General features: G+C 59.3%; 1 protein-coding gene across 1 annotated transcript; it reads left to right on the forward strand.

Annotated features, from left to right (window-relative positions):
• The first annotated feature begins 397 nt into the window (after positions 1–397).
• Positions 398–21,569, forward strand: SIGLEC1 (sialic acid binding Ig like lectin 1). The gene is given in 23 exon segments (XM_030947696.1): positions 398–434; positions 1,189–1,291; positions 1,858–2,217; positions 2,302–2,598; positions 3,257–3,520; positions 4,283–4,543; positions 5,150–5,449; positions 6,167–6,421; positions 7,011–7,313; positions 8,453–8,707; positions 9,511–9,645; positions 9,648–9,806; positions 10,857–11,111; positions 12,098–12,400; positions 14,029–14,283; positions 15,654–15,959; positions 16,115–16,354; positions 16,555–16,854; positions 16,939–17,193; positions 17,887–18,183; positions 18,885–18,984; positions 19,886–19,958; positions 21,357–21,569. Coding segments are annotated over 23 exon segments (5,109 nt in total). The 5' UTR covers positions 398–419; the 3' UTR covers positions 21,375–21,569.
• Positions 21,570–23,056: the final 1,487 nt, after the last annotated feature.

Below are 23,056 nucleotides of genomic sequence, written 5' to 3' on the forward strand. Positions count from 1 at the left end.
CACCTTCCCCACCCCAGGTCGCCCCAAGCCCCACACCAGAAGCGTTTTCCTAGAAATCTTTCCAACCCTTGGAATTCCGAGCAGCAGGGCCCCACCACGGGCCGCTGACCCCGCTGGGTCCCCATCTCGAGGGATCCCCCAGGGGCCCTCAGGAATCGAAACCGGCAGAAACCCAGGAGAAGAAACGAAACTTGGCACCAGCACCAGTTGGGGGCCGGATCCCGGCTCTTCCTTCCTCTTCCGGCACAAATCCCGTGACAATTTGTGGCCTCACATCGTCCCCCCCATCCAAGCATCGACACCCAGGGGCCACCCCAGCCATTCTCTGTGCTCACAGTCTGGAAAAAATCCCAAGCAAAGCTCTCCAGAGCGGGAAATCCAGCCCGAAATCCAAGGAGAGGCGAGGAAATTGGATACAGATGTGGGAAAAGGAGGTATCGGAGAAGGAGGGAACGGTGGAGAGGGAAAGGCCCGAGAAGGGGGCTGGGAGAGGCCTCGTTCCTCAGGGAGAGACCCAGAAGAGCTCAGAGGAGGATCGGAGCTCGCAGCAATCCGATCGCTGATTTCCGGGATATTGGGAAAAAGTTCAGCGTGAAATTATTCTGGTTTGTCAGGGAACGATGAGGGGCGAAACCGAAAGGAATGTCAGGAGTTCGTCTGGAGCTGCAAAGATGTTTTAAATAATTCTCTGTTTATTTTTTTGTATTCCTCTTCTTTTCTTTTTCTTGGTTTCTTTTTCTTCTTCCTTTTCTTTTTCTTTTTTTCCTTTTCTTCTTCTTTTTCTTGGTTTCGTTTTCTTCTTCTTTTTCTTCTTCTTCTTTTTCTTCCTCTTTTTCTTCTTTTTCTTCCTCTTTTCCTCTTTTCTTTTTTATTCCTTTTTTCATTTTTTCTTTATTTTTCTTTTTCTTTCCCTTTTTCCTTCCTTCCTTCCTTCCTTCCTTCCTTCCTTCCTTCCTTCCTTCCTTCCTTCCTTCCTTCCTTCCTTCCTTCCTTCCTTCCTTCCTTCCTTCCTTCCTTCCTTCCTTCCTTCCTTCCTTCCTTCCTTCCTTCCTCCCTTCCCTCCTTCCCCTTTTCCTTTCCCTCTTTGTTTCCCCCCTGTTGGGGACTGTCCTGATCCCAGCGGGATTTATCCCACAGGGATCCATCCCACCCGTTCCAAGGTCCTCAGCCACCTCCTCTTGTCCCCAGGGTCCCCTGTGCCGGTGTGACCCCGTGTCCCCCATGTCCCCCGGCAGTGCCACCATGCGCCTGCCCCGCTGCCTCGTGCTGCTGGCCAGCCTCGTCCCGCCAGGTATGGGGACAGTGACACCCTTGGGATTGTCCCCTGCGGGACTGGAGGCCGGGATTGGCCCCAGTGGGTGGGAGTAGGAGCCAGGCAGGGATTTGGGGGATCCCAAGGCTGCTCCTGGGGGGATTTGCCATGATCCCACACTCCTGATGGGGTGACAAGGGGACAGCCAGGCCATGGCAGCAAGGACAAGGCGCTGGGGTGAGGAAATAAATTTGGGACCCCAGGATGTCTCTTTCCCCTTTTTCCTCGTTATTTAGGCCCAAAAGATCCAGCTTTTCCCGGTTATCTCCCCCTTCTCCACCCCAAAACCTCCTCTTGGGGGGGTTTATCCCAAATCCCGCCTCCTCTCCCACCTTCCCCATCTAGCACAGGTGACATGTCCCCAACGTGTCCTGGGGGAAGTGGGGATGCTTCTCCACCCCAAAACCTCCTCTTGGGGGGGGTTTATCCCAAATCCCGCCTCCTCTCCCACCTTCCCCCATCTAGCACAGGTGACATGGCCCCAACGTGTCCTGGGGGAAGTGGGGACGCTTCTGGCTCCCTGATCCCGATTTTCCCTGGCACAGCCCTCGGCTCCTGGGGGGTCTCCTACCCCGAGTCCCTGCAGGCCAGCGGGGGCTCCTGCCTGGTTGTCCCCTGCACCTTCAGCTACCCCACCGACGTGACGACCGCCGACGGCATCGTGGCCATCTGGTACAAGGACTACGACGGCCAGCGGGCGGTTGTGTTCCACTCCGCCGCCCCCCAGGATGTGGATTCCCGTTTCGGGGGTCGTGCCCAGCTCCTGGGGGACCCCATGGCCCGGAATTGCACCCTGCTGCTGCGGGGGGTGACACCGGGGGACAGCGGCCTCTACAGGTTCCGCTTCGAGATCATCAACGGCGACCGCTGGTCGGCGTCGCGGGATGTGACCCTGAGCGTTTCGGGTGGGTAAAACGCCGAAATTCCCAAAAAAATTCCCTTCTTGCCCCATTCCATGTGGTCATCCTGCCCTCTGCTCTCCACCCCAGAGGATCTGGAGCGTCCCAGTGTCGCCAGCAGCGAGGAGCAGACCGAGGGACAAAGGTCCACCTTGGAGTGCTCCACGCCCTACTTTTGTCCCAGGGGTGACACCGTCCTGCGCTGGGAGGGCTACGACCCCCAGGTGTCCCAGGTGTCCAGCCACGTCCAGCTGGACACCAGCGGGGTCAGCCACCAGGTGACCCTGACCAGCTCCTTCACCTGGAAGGACCATTCCAAGAAGCTGCTCTGCGTGGTTTCCGACGGCTCCAAGAGGGCGAGCGCGGAGGTGGTGCTGCGGGTCAGGCGTACGTGGGGCGGGGACAGGGGACACCTCTGTCACTACCACCATGGCCACATCCCCCTTCCTGCCACCCCCTCCTTCCCTGCAGCACTTTCCTCCTGCTTCTCCCTCCCTTTCCTGCTCCCTGGCCACATCTGTCCTTTGGTGCCACCTCCCTTTCCTGCTCCCTGGCCACATCTGTCCTTTAGGTGTCACCTCCCTTTCCTGCTCCCTGGTCACATCTGTCCCTTGGGTGCCACCTCCCTTTCCTGCTCCCTGGCCACATCTGTCCTTTAGGTGTCACCTCCCTTTCCTGCTCCCTGGTCACATCTGTCCCTCGGGTGCCACCTCCCTTTCCTGCTCCCTGGCCACACCTGTCCTTTAGGTGCCACCTCCCTTTCCTGCTCCCTGACCACATCTGTCCCTTGGGTGCCACCTCCCTTTCCTGCTCCCTGGCCACATCTGTCCTTTAGGTGCCACCTCCCTTTCCTGCTCCCTGGCCACATCTGTCCCTCGGGTGCCACCTCCCTTTCCTGCTCCCTGGCCACACCTGTCCCTTGGGTGCCACCTCCCTTTCCTGCTCCCTGGCCACATCTGTCCCTTAGGTGCCACCTCCTGCCACGCACCTCCCCAGGGTGGTGACAGTGCCCTGTGCCCACCACGTCCCTCTGTGTCCCCCGCAGACGCCCCCAAGGACACGCGGGTGTCGCTGAGCCCTTCCTCGGGGAACATCGGCGTGGGTGACGCGGTGACCCTGAGCTGTGAGGTTGGCAGCAGCCACCCCCCAGTCTCGGGGTACCACTGGTACAAGGACGGGGTGGCCGTGGGCACCGAGCGGGTGCTGGCCCTGCCGGGGGTGCGCCGTGAGGACCACGGGCGGTACCACTGCGAGGCCCGGAACGCCCTGGGCACCGGGGTGTCACCTCCTGTCACCCTCCGCGTGTTCTGTGAGTGCCACGGGAGCTCTGCCGGGGTGGGACGCGGCTGAGTGGGCCACATTGGGGCGGCACGGACTGGGATGGAGGCGGCTGGTGCTGCTGGAGGTCTGGGAATTGGGGTGTCCGTGCAGGCCCCGTCGTGCCATGCGTGTGTCCCCATCTCTTGGTGATCCCAGAAAACAGAGAGGGATTTCCAGCCCCAGGACAGGGAGCAGAGCTGGGAAGGGGTTGGGAGCTTGTGGAGATCCAGCGCCATGGTGGGAAGGGACGTTAGGGATCATTCCCACCCCTGCTGTGGGCAGGGGCACTTCCTGCTATCCCAGGTGGATCCAGGCCATGCCCAGCCCGACCTGGGGCACTTCCAGGGATCCAGGAGCAGCCACAGCTTCTCTGGGAATTCCACCCCCACAGGGAAGGGAAGAGTCTCCTCTTCCCACCAGATCCCACAGCAAAGACAAATCCCAGCCTTCCCTGCCTGAGCTGGAATCCCACAGGGATCATCTCCCCCCAGACGGGTCCCTGTGCTCCCCCAAACCCCCCGAGCCCACCCTGAGAGGTGAAAGACCCTTCCCCACCCGCCATGAGTCTGGCCCCCGGGGCTTTGCTCTAAAGCCAGGTGTCCCCAGCTGGTGGCGGGGGACAAACCCAAACGTCCCCCAGCTCTGTTGTTGGGGCTTCCATCTTCTCCCAGGCTCTGGAATGGGGGATTTGGGATGGGGGATCTGTTTTCCTGTCCCCAGGGCCGTGCTGAATGCGTCCCTTCTCCCTCAGCCGCAGAGATCTCGGCCAGCCCCGCGGCCGAGGTGCTCGAGGGGACGGCCACCACCTTGTCCTGCGATGTCCCCGGGCGGGAGGGACACCCCGAGGAGCTGACCTACACCTGGTTCAAGAACAGCGCGTGGCTCAAGGAGGGCCCGGCCCACACCCTCCTCTTCCCCGCGGTGGCCGCCGGTGACGCCGGCTACTACTCCTGCCGAGTGACCAACAGCCAGGGCAGTGACACGGCCCAGGCCATCAGCCTCAGCGTGACATGTGAGTGCCACCAGCTCCTGCCACGTGGGGCTCTGCAAACCCCACAAAATCCAGGAAATCCCCCAAAAATTCACGGCAAAGCCTCTTCCTGAGTGCCCTAGGGGTAGATAAAGGGGGGTCAACTCTGTTGGTTGAATTTTATGGGAATACAACAAATTTTGGCCGCTAGGCAGGTGTGAAGGTGACACGAAGTGACATTTGGGATGTGTCCATTGCAGCATCTCCCATTAATCCCCTCCATTCCATAAGATTTGGGGAGGTTTTTCATGGAGAATCCAGCGGGGTAAGAACAGCTCGGGAGGTTTTCAGGGGGAAAATAACCCAGCCACGGGTTGGTTGTGACAATTTTGGGGTAAATCTGACCCAGTGACACACGGGACAAGCAGATTGTGACATCCAGGTTGGGTAGGGGGACACTTCCCACACCTGGAAGTGCCCAAGGCCAGGTTGGATGGAGGTTGGAGACACCTGGGCTAGGAGAAGGTGTCCCTGCCCATGGGACCAGCTGGGATTTAATGTCCCCTCCAACTCAAACCACTTTTTGGATTTTCCCTGTGACCACACCATGAGGACATCCCAACCTCAGCATCCTCTCCCATCCCACAGATCCACCCCGAATTCCCACCCTCACGCTCTTCCAGGAGACCCAGGGTGGCCGGCTGGTCATCGTCCGCTGCACCGTGGACAGCCACCCTCCGGCCACCCTGGCCATTGACCGTGATGGAACCGTGCTGGCCACCAGCGGGGCGCAGGTGGCCCTGGGCCAGCGGCTCGGTGTCACCGCCTCCCGCAATTCCCTGCGGCTGGAAATCCGGGATGCGGGACCCCGGGACAGCGGGAAGTACGGCTGCACCGCCAGCAACGTCCACGGCAATGCCAGTGCCACCAAGGTCCTGGTGACTCGCGGTGAGTCCCCGGGTGACACGGCTGCTCCTGGGTTTGGGGTGATGGTGAACCCCCAAAAACTGGGGGGACAGGCAGCTCGCAGAGTTTGGGGGACCCCTGTGGTGGCACTGGGGGACATCAGTGTCCTGGGGGCTGTGTGGTGTCCCCTCCTTAGCGGGATCAGAGCTGCTTTTGGAGATGGAGATGCTCCTGGGTTTTGTTTCAGGAAATGCCAAAAATCAGTAAATTTATCCAAATTTTTCTGCCCCATCCATCCCCACCAGTCACTGTCCCCTGAACCCCAAGTCTGGATAATTTGGGGCGACAGAGGCAGCAGAAGGAGAGAAAAGTCTCCCCAAATCCATGTCCAAGAGGAACATCCTTTAGGATCCCAAAAAAACCCCAAAAGAGACATCAAAGTCCAATTCCAGAGAAACCAAACCTGGATTTGGGTGTCCCAGTGGGGAGCTGGAAGTCGGACAAGGCCCAGCCAGCAGGAAGAGGGGACAGGGTCTGTCCTGGGAAAAAGCCACCTGGATGAACCTGGCATTTGGAAAAAGCGGGAGAGGGTCAGGAAAGGCCCCATTGGCCTGTGCAGTGTCCCCAGGGAATGTCACCCCCCCAAAGACCCACGGTGAGGGAGGGGACTCAGGGAAACCCAACAGGGAATTGCGGCTGGATGGATCCACAGGAAGGATTTCTCTGTTCCCTGAAATCCTTCTCCCACCCCTCCTCCAGCTGCTGGGCTCCTGATCCAGCCCTCGGAGACGGTGACGGAGGGGACCGCGGTCACCCTGACCTGCGTGGGGACAGGGGACATGGAAGAGGAGCCGCTCTACACCTGGTACAGGAACGGCCGGAGGCTCCAGGAGAGCTCGTTCCCAACCTTGGAATTCCCGTCCGTCCGCGGGGACGACGCCGGCGCCTTCCAGTGCCAGGTCCGGAGCAGGAACAGCAGCGACACGTCGGAGGCTGTCCCGCTCCGAGTGCTCTGTGAGTGTCCCGTGGGAATTCATTCCAAAGGGTCCTGGGGCTGGGCTGGGGGTGGTCCCACCCGGAGGTTTCCCCCATCCCCACCAGCCACGGCCAAGGAGCTCTTGGGGCAGGAATGTGGGGAGGGTGAAAAATTCCCTTTGGTGGGTAAATCTGGGAGTTCTGGGGAGGAGGAATTTGGAGAATTCCCACCTTCTCAAGAATTTTAATGATTGTACATCCACAAATGGTTTGGGTTTGGGGGGTCTCAAAGCCCACCTCATTCTGACCCCCCTGCTATGGGCACAGGCATCTCCCACCAGACCAGGTCCAACCTGGATGTCCAAGAGTTTCTCTGGCAGCACTGGGAGCATCAATCCCTTGGATTCTGATCGTTTTCCCGATGGATCCAGTGGTGTTTTGTCCCTGGATTGGCTTGGGAGGGACCTCAAAGCCCTTCTCATTCCAACCCCTCTCCCCTTAGCAGGGACACCTCCCACTGTCCCAAATTATTCCAAACCCCATCCAACCTGGCTGATCAGGCTGGAAGCGTCCGTCCCTTGGATTCTGGGAGTTCTCCCGACCTCACGGGCCCAGTTTTCCCCCACAGACCCCCCGAGGCAGCCGGTGCTGAGCTCGTTCCTGCAGAGCCAGGGCGGGCGCCTGGGCATCATCCAGTGCTCCGTGGAGAGCGATCCCGAGTCCAGCCTCACCCTCCGGAGAGGGGACGAGGCCATCGCCTGCACCCAGGGCTGTCCCCAAGCCACCAGCCCCAGGGTCCACGTCACCAGGTCCTACAACAGCCTGAAGGTGGAAATCCAGGATGTGGTGGTGGAGGATGAGGGGATTTACGTGTGCCAGGCTGGGAATTCCCAAGGAAGCGCCAGCGCCACGGTGGATTTCAAGGCTGACAGTGAGTGGGGACAGGGGACAGGATTGTGGCATCTGGGAGTGTTCTGAGGGAGGGGAGCATGGAAAGGGAATGCCAGGGGAGGAGGCAAGCTCAGGAGACGATGGCAGGAGGGGCAGAAATGTCACATGGAAATGTCACATGTCCATGAAATCCACACATGGAAATGTCACATGGAAATGCCACATGTCCATGAAATCCACACATGGAAATGTCACATGGAAATGTCTCATGGAAATGTCACATGTCCATGAAATCCAGACATGGAAATGTCACATGGAAATGCCACATAGAAATGTCACGTGTCTATGAAATCCAGACAAGAAAATATCATATGGAAATGCCATGTGTCCACAAAATCCAGACATGGAAATGCCACATGGAAATGTAACATGTCCATAAATCCTGATGTGGAAATGTCACATGGAAATGCCACATGTCCACAAAATTCAGACATGGAAATGCCACATGGAAATGTAACCTGTCCATGAAATCCGGACATGGAAATGCCACATGGAAATGTCACATGTCCATGAAATCCAGACATGGAAATGTCACATGGAAATGCCACATGCCCATGAAATCCAGACATAGAAATGCCACATGGAAATGTCACATGTCCATGAAATCCGGACATGGAAATGTCACATGGAAATGCCACATGTCCATGAAATCCAGACATGGAAATGTCACATGTCCACGAAATGCAGACATAGAAATGCCACATGGAAATATCACATGTCCACGAAATGCAGACATGGAAACGTCCCATGGAAAAGTCACATGTCCATGAAATCCAGACATGGAAATGTCACATGGAAATGCCACATGTCCATGAAATCCAGACATGGAAATGTCACATGGAAATGTCACGTGTCTATGAAATCCAGACATGGTGGCTCTCCCATGACATTCCAGCCCCTGGTGGGGATTCCCTGGCTCTGTGTGACAGGAACACCGAGCAAAATGTGGCCAAGAGATGTCCGGGGGCTGGTGGCACTGCCAGGCTCAGAGTTGTCCCCACCATGACCCGGTGGGATCAGCTGGAATTTGCCCTCTGGGGTAGCCACGCTGTCCTTTGGTGGCTTTGGGGGGTTGTCACCCCACCATTGACACCAGACCCCGTTTCCCCCTTCCCACAGCTGCCAATGTCACCGTGTCCCCGTCTCCCCATGTGCTGGAGGGTGACAATGCCACCCTCACCTGCCACCTGAGCAGCGGCTCCACAGCTGTCCCCAACGTCACCTGGTACCACAACGGGCAGCAGATCTCCACGGGCTCGGCCACCTCGCTGGTGCTGCAGCCGGTGGTCAGCAGGGACGCCGGGCTCTACCGGTGCCAGGCCAGCACCGAGGGCGGCAGCCGGAGCTCTCCCGATGTCCTCCTGGATGTGCTCTGTGCGTCCCTTTCCCTTCCTCTTTCCCTTCTCTTCCCCTTCTCCCCTTTTCCTTTCCCTTTCAATTTCCCCTTTTCCCTTCCCCCTTCCCTTCTGTTTCCCTTTTCACTTCCCATTCTCTTCCCCTTTCCCCTTTTCCTTTCAATTTCCCCTTTTTCCTTTTCCTTTTCTGTTTCCTTTCCCTTCACCATCCTCTTCTGTTTCCCCTTTCCCCTTTCTCCTTTCCCCCTTCCCCTTTTCCCTTTTCCCTTTTCCTTTTCCCCTTTCCCCTTTCCCCTTTCCCCTTTTCCCTTCTCTGCCTCCTTTCCCATTCCCTTTCCCTTCACTGTCCCCTTCTCTTTTCCCTTTTCCCTTCTCCCTTTTCCCTTTTCCCTTTGCCCTTTGCCCTTTCCCCTTTCTCCTTTCCCCTTCTCCTTCCTTTCCCCCTTCCCCTTTTCCCCTTTCCCCTTTTCCCCTTTCCCTCTTTTCCCCTTTCTCCTTTCCCCTTCCCCTTTCCCCCTTTCCCTTTCCCCTTTCTCCTTTCCCCTTTCTCCTTTCTCCTTTCCCCTTTCTCTTTTCCTTTTTCCCTTTTCCCTTTCCCTTTCCCTTTCCCTTTCCCTTTCCCTTTCCCTTTCCCTTTCCCTTTCCTTTCCTTTCCCTTTCCTTTCCTTTCCCTTTCCCTTTCCCTTCCCCTTTCCTCTTTCCCCTTTCCCTTTCCCTTTTCCCTCTCCTCCCACCCCCTCCCAGCGCCCCAGAGCAGTGCCCCCTCCCCAGGACCCCTCTCCCAATGTGATTCCCAGCCTCTCATCCCATTCCCCCTCGCAGACCCCCCTCGGGACCCTCTCCTGACGGCGTTCCTGGAGGCCGAGCAGGGCTCCCTGGCCATCTTCCAGTGCTCCGTGGCCAGCAACCCCCCGGCCCAGCTGGCCCTGCTCCGTGACCAGGAGCTGGTGGCCACCAGCGCCGGGCGGGGAGCAGCCCACGGGTCACCGTCTCCGCTGTCCCCAACTCGCTGCGGGTGGAGATCCGGGAGGTGACACCGGCAGATGACGGCAGCTACCAGTGCACGGCCACCAACGCGCATGGCTCCGCGGAGCGACGGCTCTACCTGCGCGTGCAAGGTGGGGAGCCCGGGATTTGGGGGTTGGAGTGGCTCATCCCATGGGAATGACCATGTGTCTGCGCCACCAGTGCCACCAGACCCTCCCAGTGCCACCAGATCCCGCCCAGGGATCAGAGCAGCTCATCCCATGGGAATGACCTCATGTCTGTGCTCCCAGTGCCACCAGATCCCTCCCAGTGCCACCAGGTCCCACCCAGGGATCGGAGCAGATCATCCCATGGGAATGACCACGTGTCTGCTCCCAGTGCCACCAGATCCCTCCCAGGGATCAGAGTGGCCCATCCCATGGGAATGACCTCATGTCTGTACTCCAAATGCCACCAGATCCCTCACAGTGCCACCAGATCCCTCACAGTGCCACCAGATCCTGCCCAGGGATTGGAGCAGATCATCCCATGGGAATGACCATGTGTCTGCAATCCCACTGCCACCAGATCCCTCCTAGGGATCGGAGGGGCTCATCCCATGGGAATGACCTCATGTCTGTGCTCCCAGTGCTACCAGATCCCTCACAGTGCCACCAGATCCCTCACAGGGACTGGAGCAGCTTATCCCATGGGAATGACCTCATGTCTACACTCCAAATGCCACCAGATCCCTCCCAGTGCCACCAGATCCCACCCAGGGATCAGAGGGGTCTATCCAATGGGAATGACCTCATGTCTATACTCCAAATGCCACCAGATCTCTCCCAGTGCCACCAGATCCCTCCCAGTGCCACCAGGTCTTTCCCAGGGATTGGAGGGGCTCATCCCATGGGAATGACCTCATGTCTGTGCTCCCAGTGCTACCAGATCCCTCCCAGCCCCACCAGATCCCCCCTACTGCCACCCCCTGCCCGTATTCCACCCCCTCAGCCCTGGGCATCTCCAGGAGGAGTTGGGGACACCCTAAGGGGACAGGGAGCACCAATATCGCATCGGATCTGTCCCAAATCCTTGGACAGAGTGGGAATATCGCACCGCACAGGTTATGGAAGTGACGAGGGGACACCGGCAGTGCCAAGCTCTGCCCTGTCCCCTCTGAGCTGGCATTGTCCCCGCTCCAGCCACCCGAGTCCTGATCTCACCGTCCTCGGAGGTGCTGGAAGGTGACAACGTGTCCCTGCTGTGCCAGGTGGCAGGAGAGCCACCGGGTGACACCGTCTACTCCTGGTACAAGGACAGCAAGTGGCTGCAGGAGGGTCCTGACAGTGTCCTCGTGCTGTCCCATGTCACCAGCACTGCCACCGGGCTCTACCACTGCCGGGCCCAGGGCTCCGCAGGGACCAGCGTGTCCCCTGCTGTCACCCTGAGCGTCTGCTGTGAGTGGGACCCGCCAGGGGATGGGATGGGATGGGATGGGATGGGATGGATGGATGGATGGATGGATGGATGGATGGATGGATGGATGGATGGATGAATGATGGATGGATGGATGGATGGATGGATGGATGGATGGATGGATGGATGGATGGATGGATGGATGGATGATGGATGGATGGATGGATGGATGGATGGATGGATGGATGGATGGATGGATGGATGGATGATGGATGGATGGATGGATGGATGATGGATGGATGATGGATGGATGGATGGATGATGGATGGATGGATGGATGGATGGATGGATGGATGGATGGATGGATGGATGGATGGATGATGGATGGATGGATGGATGGATGGATGGATGGATGGATGGATGGATGGATGGATGGATGGATGGATGGATGGATGGATGGATGGATGGATGGATGGATGGATGGATGGATGGATGGATGGATGGATGGAAGAGAATTTGGGATGGAGGATGGATGGATGGATGGTGTGATGGGATGATTTGGATGGGATGATGATGGAACAGAATTTGGGATGGAAAATGGGGGATGGGATAAAATGAGATGGGGAAGAAATGCGATGGGATGGGATGGGATGGGATGGGATGGGATGGGATGGGATGGGATGGGATGGGATGGGATGGGATGGGATGGGATGGGATGGGATGGGATGGGATGGTGCTATTGAGATGGGATTATACCACTGGAATGATGCCATTGGGATGGTGCCAACAGGATGGCACCACTGGAATGATGCTGAGATAGGATGGTGCCAAGGAGATGGCACCAATGGGATGGTGCCACTGGAATGGCACCAGTGGGATGGCACCGATGGAATGGTGCCACTGGAATGGCACCAATGGGATGGCACCGATGGGATGGCACCGATGGCACCCTGTTGGACACTGGCACCTCGCTGGGTCCCGGGGGTCTCTGGGTGCATCCTCAGGTCTCTCCCGCCCTCCTGGTCAGACCCACCGCGGGCGCCGGTGCTCAGCACATTCCTGGAGCCTCCGTGGGGCCGGCGTGGGATCCTGGAGTGCTCCGTGGACAGCTTCCCGCCGGCACAGCTGGCCATCTTCAAGGACGGGGCCCTGGTGGCCTCCACGGCGCTGTCACCGCCTGTCCCCCAGCCGCGGCTCGGTGTCACCTCGGCCACCAACGCACTGCGTGTCCGCGTGCACCCTGTGCTGCTGCAGGATGAGGGCGAGTACCGGTGCGTGGCCACCAACGCCCACGGCAATGCCAGCACCACCGGGAACTTCTCCAGAGGCGGTGAGTCACTGGGAACGGGATAGGATCCATGGGATGGGATGGGATGGGATGGGATGGGATGGGATGGGATGGGATGGGATGGGATGGGATGGGATGGGATGGGATGGGATGGGATGGAGAGCTGCAGGCAGCAGATGGAGTGATGGAACTGGGGTTATGGAGATGAGATGAAGGGATGGGGGAGGATGGGAATGGAGGAGGGAGTATGGAGAGCAGCTGGAATAGGATGGAGAGGATGAAAATGGGGGGGGAAATGGGGAAAATCCATGTTTGTGGGGATGGAGGTATTCCCAGAGAGCTGCAGATGCCCCGGGCGTGTGGCAAAGGGACAGGGCTCTGCTTGGATGTGATTCCAAGGGCTGGCTTTGCTGTGTCCATCCATGGCACCGCCCTGCTGCCATCACCCTGGGAATCATGGAACCATGGAATCATGGAACCATGGAACCACGGAATCATGGAACCATGGAATCATGGAACCATGGACCCATGGAATCATGGAACCATGGAACCATGGAACCACGGAATCATGGAATCATGGAATCATGGAATCATGGAACCATGGACCCATGGAACCACGGAATCATGGAACCATGGAACCATGGAACCATGGAACCATGGAACCATGGAACCACGGAATCATGGAATCATGGAATCATGGAATCATGGAACCATGGACCCATGGAACCACGGAACCATGGAACCATGGAACCATGGAACCACGGAATCATGGAATCATGGAATCATGGAACCATGGACCCATGGAACCACGGAACCATGGAACCATGGAACCATGGAATCATGGAACCATGTAATCATGGAATCATGGTACCATGGAATCATGGAGTGGTTTGGGTTGGGAGAGACCTTAAATCCCATCAATCCCACCCCTGCCATGGACAGGGACACCTCCCACTATCCCAGGCTGCTCCAAGCCCCGTCCAACCTGGCCTTGGACACTTCCAGGGATGAAGCATCCCAAACAAATCCATGGTATCACCTGTGGGCTGTGGTGGCCATTCCCTGTTTTTACTGCTCTGCAAGTCCCTGACTTTCCCACTCTGGAAATCGAGGGATCACCACTTCTTCCTGGAAATTGAGGGATCCCCACTTCTTCCTGGAAATTGGGGGATCACCACTTCTTCCTGGAAACTGGGGGATCACCACTTTTCCTGAAATTGAGAGATCACCACTTTTTCCTGGAAATTGAAGGAATCATCAATTTTTCCTGGAAATTTAGGAATCCCCACCTTTTCCTGGAAAGTGCGGGATCACCACTTTTTCCTGGAAATTGAAGAATCATCAATTTTTCCTGGAAATTTAGGGATCCCCACCTTTTCCTGGAAAATGCGGTATCACCACTTTCTCCTGGAAACTGAGGGATCCCCACTTTTTCCTGGAAACTGAGGGATCACCACTTTCCTGGAAAGTGCGGGATCACCACTTTTTTCTGGAAACTGATTGATCACCACTTTTTCCTGGAAGTGAGGGATCCCTACTTTTTTCCTGGAACTGAGGGATCACCACTTTTTCTGGAAATTGAGGGATCACCACTTTTTCCTGGAAATTGAGGGATCACCACTTTTTCCTGGACATTGAGTGATCACCATTTTTCCTCCCCTTCCGTGCAGCCGCCCACGTCTGGATCTGGCCGTCCCCAGACGTGCGCGAAGGGGACACTGCCACCCTCACCTGCGCGGTGGCAGGAGGGGACCGAGACGTGCTGAGCTACACCTGGTACCGGAACCAGGTGTGGCTGGGCACCGGCTCTTCCCAAAATCTCACCTTCCCTGGGGTCACCGCCTCCGACGCCGGCTCCTACCACTGCTCTGTACAGACCCCCGCCCGGAACCACAGTGCCACCCCTGCCACCCTCAACGTCCTCTGTGAGTCCCCAAGGGCACCTTGGTGTCACTTGGTGTCACCCCTCGGTCGGTTCCCGCGGCTGGAGAGATGGGGCAGTAAGGCCTGGTTTAATTTAGGGTGGATTAATTAATTAGGGGAGCTCAAAAAATGTATTCCAGAGGATAATTAAGCCATGATTTACACCCCAGACCTACCCAGACACCCAAAAACCTTCTCCAAGTTTCCTCGTGCTCCACACCAAACCCAGCAGGAAAATCCTTGGCTTTAATGCTGGATTTACGACTTTTTTTTTTAATCCCTGACTGGGAAAATTAAAACCAGACTTTGCTTAAAAAAAAAAAAAAAAGAGGAAAAAATGTTGTTGCGAGTCAGAACGTGAGAAATATTTTTTCCCCTTTTTTATGAGAAAAAGATGGTGTTAATTTATAAATCCTCCTGATGGGTGTGGGACGGAGGCTCTGGAGCATGGGGAATCCCTGGCATGAAGGAGTTGGAGCAACAGGAAAAGCTGAGGGAGCTGGGAAAGGGGCTCAGCCTGGAGAAAAGGGGGATCAGGGGGTGTTGGAAATGGATTTGTAGAAAAGTTTTAAGGTTTGACAGGAGGGTTGGATAAATGGGGACCTTGTGGCTCCGCACAGCTCCTGAGAGGAGGGGACAGCCAGCAGGTGGGGAACAGGGACAGGACAAAGGGACACGGCTCAAAGCTGTGCCAGGGGAAGTTTTGGCTGGATATTGGGAATTTTGGTTGGATATTGGAAATTTTGGTTGGATATTGGGAATTTTGGTTGGATATTGGAAATTTTGGCTGGATATTGGGAATTTTGACTGGATATTGGAAATTTTGGCTGGATATTGGAAATTTTGCTTGGATATTGGGAATTTTGGTTGGATATTGGGAATTTTGGTTGGATATTGGAAATTTTGGCTGGATATTGGGATTTTACTGATGTTTTGTATTGTTTTTTGGGTGTTTTGTGGGGAATTTTGGCTGGATATTGGGAATTTTGACTGGATATTGGAAATTCTGGTTGGATATCGGGAATTTTGGTTGGATATCGGGAATTTTGCTTGGATATTGGGAATTTTGGTTGGATATTGGGAATTTTGGCTGGATATTGGGAATTTTGACTGGATATTGGAAATTTTGGTTGGATATTGGGAATTTTGGCTGGATATTGGAAATTTTGGTTGGATATTGGAAATTTTGGAATTTTCCCTCCTGGAAAGCACAGCGGTGGAGTTCCATCCTTGGGATGTGGCACCTGGGGACACACTCAGCGGTGGCCTGGGCAGAGCTGTGGGGACACCTGGACTCCATGAGCTTAGAAGGCTTTCCCAGCCCAACCAATTCCACAATTATCCCATTCTCAATGTTTTTCCCGCCCCGCAGATCCCCCCAGGAATCTGAGGCTGCAATCCTTCGTGGAGAGCAGCCAGGGGACGGCCACCATCCTGCTGTGCGCCGTGGACAGCCACCCCCCGGCCCAGCTCACCCTGCTCAGGGGGGGACACCCGGTGGCCTCCAGCCCCCCCAGAGGAGGTGACAGCCCCCGGCAGAGCATCCGTGTGTCCCCCTCTCCCAACGCGCTGCGCTTGGAATTCCGGGAAGCCTCCGAGGAGGATGAGGGTGAATACGAGTGCCAGGCACGGAGCGCCCTCGGCGACACCCACGCGTCCCTCACGCTCCGCGTGCAAGGTGAGGAGGGGGACAAGGGCCTGGGGACACTGCCAGTGGGGCGTTGAAGGGTGCTGGGTTTGGGGTACCCAATTTTGGAAGAGCTGGAAGTTGGGGACACCAATTTGGGGCTGGGGGGTCAAAGGGAAAACGTGACCAAAATCCGCTCCCCGCAGCCACCAGAGTGCTGGTGCGACCCTCGGCCGAGGTGGCGGAGGGGACAGAGGTGACCCTGACGTGCCAGGCCCCTCAGGCGCAGCCGGGGACGCTCTACACGTGGTTCAAGAACGGGCGGTGGGTGACAGAGGGAGCCGAGCCCTCGCTGGCGCTCCGCGGCCACCGCTCCGACGCGGGGCTCTACGGCTGCCGGGCGGGCCGGGGGCGCCGCGCCCCCCCCGTGGCCCTCGCCGTGCTCTGTGAGTGGTGGGCGACACCTCCGGGGTGGGGGGTGGGGGGCGGGAGGGGACACCAGGACGCGCCACCCCGGCGGGGACATCGCTGCCCGGTGTGTGTCGCCACCCCGCGACACGCCGCGACAGCGCAGCCCCTGCTCGGGGGTGACCCCCTTGTCGCGCGGCGGGGTGTGGGGGGACACGCGCTGTCCTTGTCGCCGCAGATGCCCCGCAGGAGCCCAGCTTTGTGGCGCTGGTGGAGCCGCGCGGGGGGCGACAGGCGGTGCTGCTGTGCTCGGCCGACGGCGTCCCCCCGCCGGCCATCGCCGTCAGCAGGGGACAGGGCCACCCACCCCTGGCCACCAGCCTCGGCCCCTCCGACCCCCGCTTCGAGGTCCGCGCCACCCCCACGTCGCTGCGGGTGGGGATGGCGGGGCTGGAGCCGGGGGACGCGGGGCTCTACGTGTGCTCGGCCACCAACAGCCGCGGCTCGGCCACCGCGTCCCTGCACCTGCAGGTGCCAGGTGAGGTGTCCCCGCGTCCCCAAGGGGCCAAGGTGCGGCGTTGTCCCCGTGGGCATTGCTGGAGCCCCCGATGTCGCTCCTCAGGGGTCACGCTGACGGTGGAGCCCTCGCAGGAGGTCGCCGAGGGCACCAAGGCCACCATGAGCTGCTCGGCCACCGCCTGGGGGGACAAAGGTGTCAACTACACGTGGTACCGCGACGGGCGGTGGCTTTGGGAGGGACCGTCCGGCTCCTTCGTCCTCAGCCCCGTGTCCAGCGCCGACGCCGGCTCCTACCAGTGCCAGGCCAGCGGGACGTGGGGCACGGCCACCTCCGTCCCCCTCAGCCTCAGTGTCCTCTGTGAGTGACCCCAGCTCCTCCAAGTTGCGTGTCCCCCAGGTCACTCGTGTCACCTCCGCAAGGGCAAGGGGAGTTTCCTCCTCTTCCTCTTCCTGCCCTGCTCCTCTCCTTTTGGAGATTTTGGGTTTTTTTTTTTTAAGGCAGATTTGGGGGCAAAAAGCTCCAGAGCTGAGGAATTTTCTGGTTGGGAGTGGAATGAGGGGCTGGGGAACAGGGAAGCCACCAGGGCAGGGATGGATGGGGTGGGGATGACCCAGGATGGAGAAGGGATGAGTTAGGAAGCTCTTGGTGACATGGGAAAGGGATTTTAGGGGACTTTTTAGGATTGGTCCTTCAGAAGTTGGATTTGGAGCCAAGAAGCTCCAACCTGAGGGGTTCTCCAGCTGGAGGTGGAGCAGAGGGTGTGACGATGATCCAGGCTGGAGGAGGGATGTGTTAGGAAGCTTTTGGGAAAGGAATTGGGTTTTTTTTTTAAGATTGCTCCCCAAAATTCATATTTGGAGCCCAGAAGCTCCAAGTCAGGAAGGTTCTCCAGCTTTGGGGTGGCAAGACAAGGACTGGAGAGGGTTTGAACCCCCAGCACCGGGATGAGCGGGATGGGACAAATCCAGGGCCACTTTAAACCACTTTTGGCCAGCCAGGCCAGGCTGTCCCACCCCGTGTCCCGCTGCCACCCTCGCTGTCCCCTCACAGACCCGCCTCGGGCCGTGTCGGTGAGCACCTTCCTGGAGAACCAGAACGGACACAGGGCCATCGTGCTGTGCACGGCGCAGAGCCACCCGCCCTCCTCGCTGGCCCTGCTGCACCACGGCCACCTCCTGGCCACCAGCCTGTCCCCCGCTGTCCCCCCGGGGGTGCGGGCCACCCCCTCGCACAACACCCTGCGCGTGGAGCTGGTGGCCTTGGGGACAGCGGCTGGGGGACGCTACGTGTGCATGGCCACCAACGCCCTGGGCAACGCCACGGCCAGCGCTGACTTCGATGTCCACAGTGAGTGGGGACGGAGGGAATCCCAAAAAAATCCCAGGAATTGGGAAATGGAATGGGAGCAAACGGCAAAATATGAGGGTGGCACTTGTGGCTGTGTTGGGGACATCTGGTAGGGTGGCCTTTAGGACAGGGGACTGTGGCACTCTGGGCAATGTCATGGCCAGCGCTGACTTCGATGTCCACAGTGAATGGGGCTGGAGGAAATCCCAACAAAATCCCTGGAATTGGGAAACAGAGTGGGGTCAAATGGCAAAATATGAGGGTGACACCTGTGGCTGTGTTGGGGACATCTCCTGTCCATGGTAGGGTGGCCCTTAGGACAGGGGACAGTGGCACCCTGGGCAACACCCACAGCCGGTGCTGACTTCAATGTCCAGTGAGTGGGGCTGGAGCCTCAATGGGGACCCGGAGATCCCAAAAAAATCCCTGGAATTGAGACATGGAATGGGAACAAACAGCAAAATATGAGGGTGGCACTTGTGGCTGTGTTGGGGACATCTGGTAGGGTGGCCTTTAGGACAGGGGACAGTGACAGCCGGGAGCAGCAATTGTCCCCACCTGTGACTTCACCCCATGTATGTCCTCACCCCAAATGCTGCCTGTCCCCCACTTTGTCACCCCCCAGTGTCCCCTTCATCCCTTTTGGGGCACCCCGAGGTCTGGGGGGTCCCTGCTGGCACTGTCCCCATCTCTGTCCCCAGCTCTGAGCCACCTGAGGACCTTCCGTGTCCTGTCCGGGCTGTTCGTGGCCATTGTGGCCATTGGCACCGTGGCCCTGCTGGCCCTGAAGGTGTGGCCCAGGTGACGTCCTGGATGGGGCAGGGTGGGGGGACAGGGACACCTGGGGGGTGGCACAGTGACCACGGGATCAGGGGACAGGGACCCTGGGATGGGGGGACAGGGACCCCAGGGTGACACAGGGACCCCGGGATCAGGGGACAGGGACCCCAGGGTGACACAGGGACCCTGGGATGGGGGGACAGGGACCCCGGGGTGACACAGGGACCCTGGGATCAGGGGACAGGGACCCCAGGGTGGCACAGGGACCCTGGGATGGGGGGACAGGGACCCCAGGGTGGCACAGGGACCCCGGGATCAGGGGACAGGGACCCCAGGGTGACACAGGGACCCTGGGATGGGGGGACAGGGACCCCAGGGTGACACAGGGACCCTGGGGTCAAGGACAGGGACCCTGGGATGGGGGGACAGGGACACCAAGGTGATGGGACAGTGACCCTGGGGTGGTGACAATGACCCCGGGGTGGTGGGACAGTGACCCTGGCATGGTGACAAGGACCCCAGGGTGGGACAGTGACCCTGGGGTGGTGACAATGACCCCAGGGTGGTGGGACAATGACCCTGGCACAATGACAATGACAACAGGGTGGTGGGACAGTGACCCTGGGATGGTGACAAGGACCCTGGGGTGGTGGGACAGTGACCCTGGCGTGATGACAATGACCCTGGGGTGGGACAATGACCCTGGCACGGTGACAAGGACCCCAGGGTGGTGGGACAATGACCCTGGCACAATGACAATGACAACAGGGTGGTGGGACAGTGACCCTGGGATGGTGACAAGGACCCTGGGGTGGTGGGACAGTGACCCTGGCGTGATGACAATGACCCTGGGGTGGGACAATGACCCTGGCACGGTGACAAGGACCCCAGGGTGGTGGCAGCTCCCTGTGCTCCCTGGCAGGATCAGGAAGTTCCGGAGCTGGTCCCGCGCCGAGGACACCCTGGAGCTGAGGAGCAAACAGGACCTGCCACAGGTGGGGACAGCCCTGGGGACATCACTGGGACATCCCTGGGGACAGCCCTGGGGACAGCCCTGGGGACATCACTAGGACAGCCCTGGGGACAGCCCTGGGGTCCCCTGCGCTCTCGGGGGTCCCTTCCAGGAATCCCCAGTGTGGGAATGGGATGTGGATCCGGGATCAGGCCCGGCCTGGTGGCCCCGTGGTGCCACCACAGCCGTGGCTGTCACTGTCACAGGGACAGAGCCTTGAGGGGACACAAAATCCCCATCGCAGCCTCATTCCAGAGGGGGCACAGAGGGGTGGCAACCCCGCCCAGGATGTCCCCTGCCCCCAGGGAATGTCCCCAGACAGGGACATGGTGTCCCCAGAAATGGACAGGGTGTCCCCAACCATGGCAGGGTGTCCCTGGCCAAGGGCAGGGTGTCCCCAGACAGGGACCGGGGTGTCCCCAGACACAGACAAGGTGTCCCCAGCCATGGACAGAGTGTCCCCAGCCATGGACAGGGTGTCCCCAGCCATGGACAGGATGTCCCCAGACATTGACAGAGTGTCCCCAATCATAAGCAGTGTCCCCAGACAGGGACCGGGTGTCCCCAGACACAGACAGAGTGTCCCCAGACACAGACAGGGTGTCCCCAGCCCTGGACAGAGTGTCCCCAGACACAGACAGGGTGCCCCCAGCCATGGACAAGGTGTCCCTAGACATGAGCAGGGTGTCCCCAACCATGGACAGAGTGTCCCCAGGCAAGGACAAGATGTCCCCAGCCATGGACAGGGTGTCCCCAACCATGGCAGAGTGTTCTCGGCCAAGGACAGGGTGTCCCCAGACACAGACAAGGTGTCCCCAAACATGGACAGGGTGTCCCCAGCCCTGGACAGGGTGTCCCCAGACAAGGACAGGGTGTCCCCAGACAAGGACAGGGTGTCCCCAACCATGGACAGAATGTCCCCAGACATATACAGGGTGTCCCCAGACATAGAAAGCATGTCCCCACCCATGAACAGGGTGTCCCCAGACATGGACAGGATGTACCCAGACATTGACAGATTGTCCCCAATCATGAGCAGTGTCCCCAGACAGGGACCGGGCATCCCCAGACACAGACAGGATGTCTCCAGCCATGGGCAGGGTGCCCCCAGACACAGACAGGATGTCCCCAGACAGGGACCGGGTGTCCCCAAACACAGACAGGGTGTCCCCAGCCATGGGCAGGGTGTCCCCAGACACAGACAGGGTGTCCCCAATCATAAGCAATGTCCCCAAACAAGAACAGGGTGTCCCCAGACACAGGCGGGATGTCCCCAACCATGGACAAAGTGTCCCCAGCCATAGACAGGGTGTCTCCTGCCGAGGACAGGGTGTCCCCAGACACAGACAGGGTGTCCCCAGCCACTCCCAACCTTTTCCAGATGGATGGAGCGTCCTGACCCGGTGGCTCTGGGACCCCAGGCCAGCTGTGGCCGCTGGAATGTCCCCATCCTGGCTGGACCCAGGGACCCCCCCGGGGATCCCCCGGCCCCATTCCAGCTCCTCGTCCCTTCCCCATGGATCCTTGTCACCACCTCACGCGCCAGGTGACACCTCCGGGCTGGGAAACCCCGGGACAAGAATAAAATCCGAGCGCTGGGAACGTCCTGTTTGTCACCCCCTGTCCCTTTTCCCTGCCATCCATCCCGGTGGCCCCTTGGAGAGGGGGGGACACCGGGGTCCCCAAGCCACCCGTGTCCCCTCAGTGCCCGGGATGAGGGGACCTGGGGATGGGGACTGCTCTTGCTGGTGGCAGCTGGGCGGTGTCCCCTCTGCCGTGTCACAGCTGCCGTGTCACCGCTGCCGTGTCACCGCTGCCGTTAGAGGTCACTCTGCGGCCACCAGAGTTGGCCTCGGCCGCGGGGATGTGGCTTTGGGATTGGAGCTGGAGCTTCCCGGGAATGGGGGGGATATGGGATCGGGTTGGGGGGGAGGGATTTGGGATCGGGGGGATTTGGGATCGGGGGGTTTTGGGATCGGGGGCTCCCTCGGGTGTTTAATTCCCACCCCCCCGTGCCCGTTCCGCTACCAGAGCAGGTGCTGGGCTGTCCGCATCCCTGTCCCTGTTCTTGTCCCTGTCTGTGTCCCCATCCCTGTCCCCAGTCCTGCTCCCATACCAGCCCTGTCCCCATTCACATTCCCATTTCCATCCCTGTCCCCATTTCTCTTCCCATCCGTGTCCCCAACCCCACCTCCATTCCTCTCCCCATCCCCATCTGTGTCCCCACCCCTGTCCCTGTCCCTGTCCCTGTCTCCAGTCCCGTCTCTGTCCCCATTGCTGCCCCCACCTGTGCCCTCATCCTTGTCCCCATCCTTGTCCCCATCCTTGTCCCCTCTTCTCTCATTATCCCCACCCCATGTCCCCATCCCTGGCCCCATCCCTGTCCCCTCTCCGTCCCCTGCCCAGGGCCAGCAGGGTGGTGGCAGGGTCACGAGCAGGGTGGCAGTGCGGTGACAGCCCTCTGGCGGGGTGGTGACAGCGCGGAGGCGACAGGGCGGTGTCACCGCCCCTCCTCCCCGCGGTCCCCGCGGGCACCGAGGGGCAGCGGGGTCAAACTTTGTCACCTGCGTCCGGCTGGTGACAGAGGTGACCCGGCCGCTCCCGCCCTCGGGCTGGCGCTCACCTTTCCAAGCACCCTCCGCTCCAGCGCCACCACCCCAGTGCCACCACCCCAGTGCCACCACCCCCAGTGTCACCCCCCCAGTGCCACCACCCTCAGTGCCACCACCCCAGTGCCACCACCCCCAGTGCCACCCCCACAGTGCCACCACCCTCAGTGCCACCACCCCAGTGCCACCACCCCCAGTGTCACCCCCCCAGTGCCACCACCCTCAGTACCACCCCCCAGTGCCACCGTCCCAGTGCCACTACCCCCGGTGCCACCCCCAAGTGCCACCACCCCCAGTGCCACCACCCCCAGTGCCACCACCCCAGTGCCACCCCCCCAGTGCCACCACCCCCAGTGCCACCCCCACAGTGCCACGGCCCCCAGTGCCACCACCTCCAGTGCCATCGGGGTGCCACCACCCTCAGTGTCACCACCCCAGTGCCACCACCCCTGTGCCACCGCCCCAGTGCCAC

The sequence above is a fragment of the Camarhynchus parvulus genome, chromosome 4, assembly GCF_901933205.1.
Source record: "Camarhynchus parvulus chromosome 4, STF_HiC, whole genome shotgun sequence".
Classification (NCBI taxonomy): Eukaryota; Metazoa; Chordata; class Aves; order Passeriformes; family Thraupidae; genus Camarhynchus; species Camarhynchus parvulus.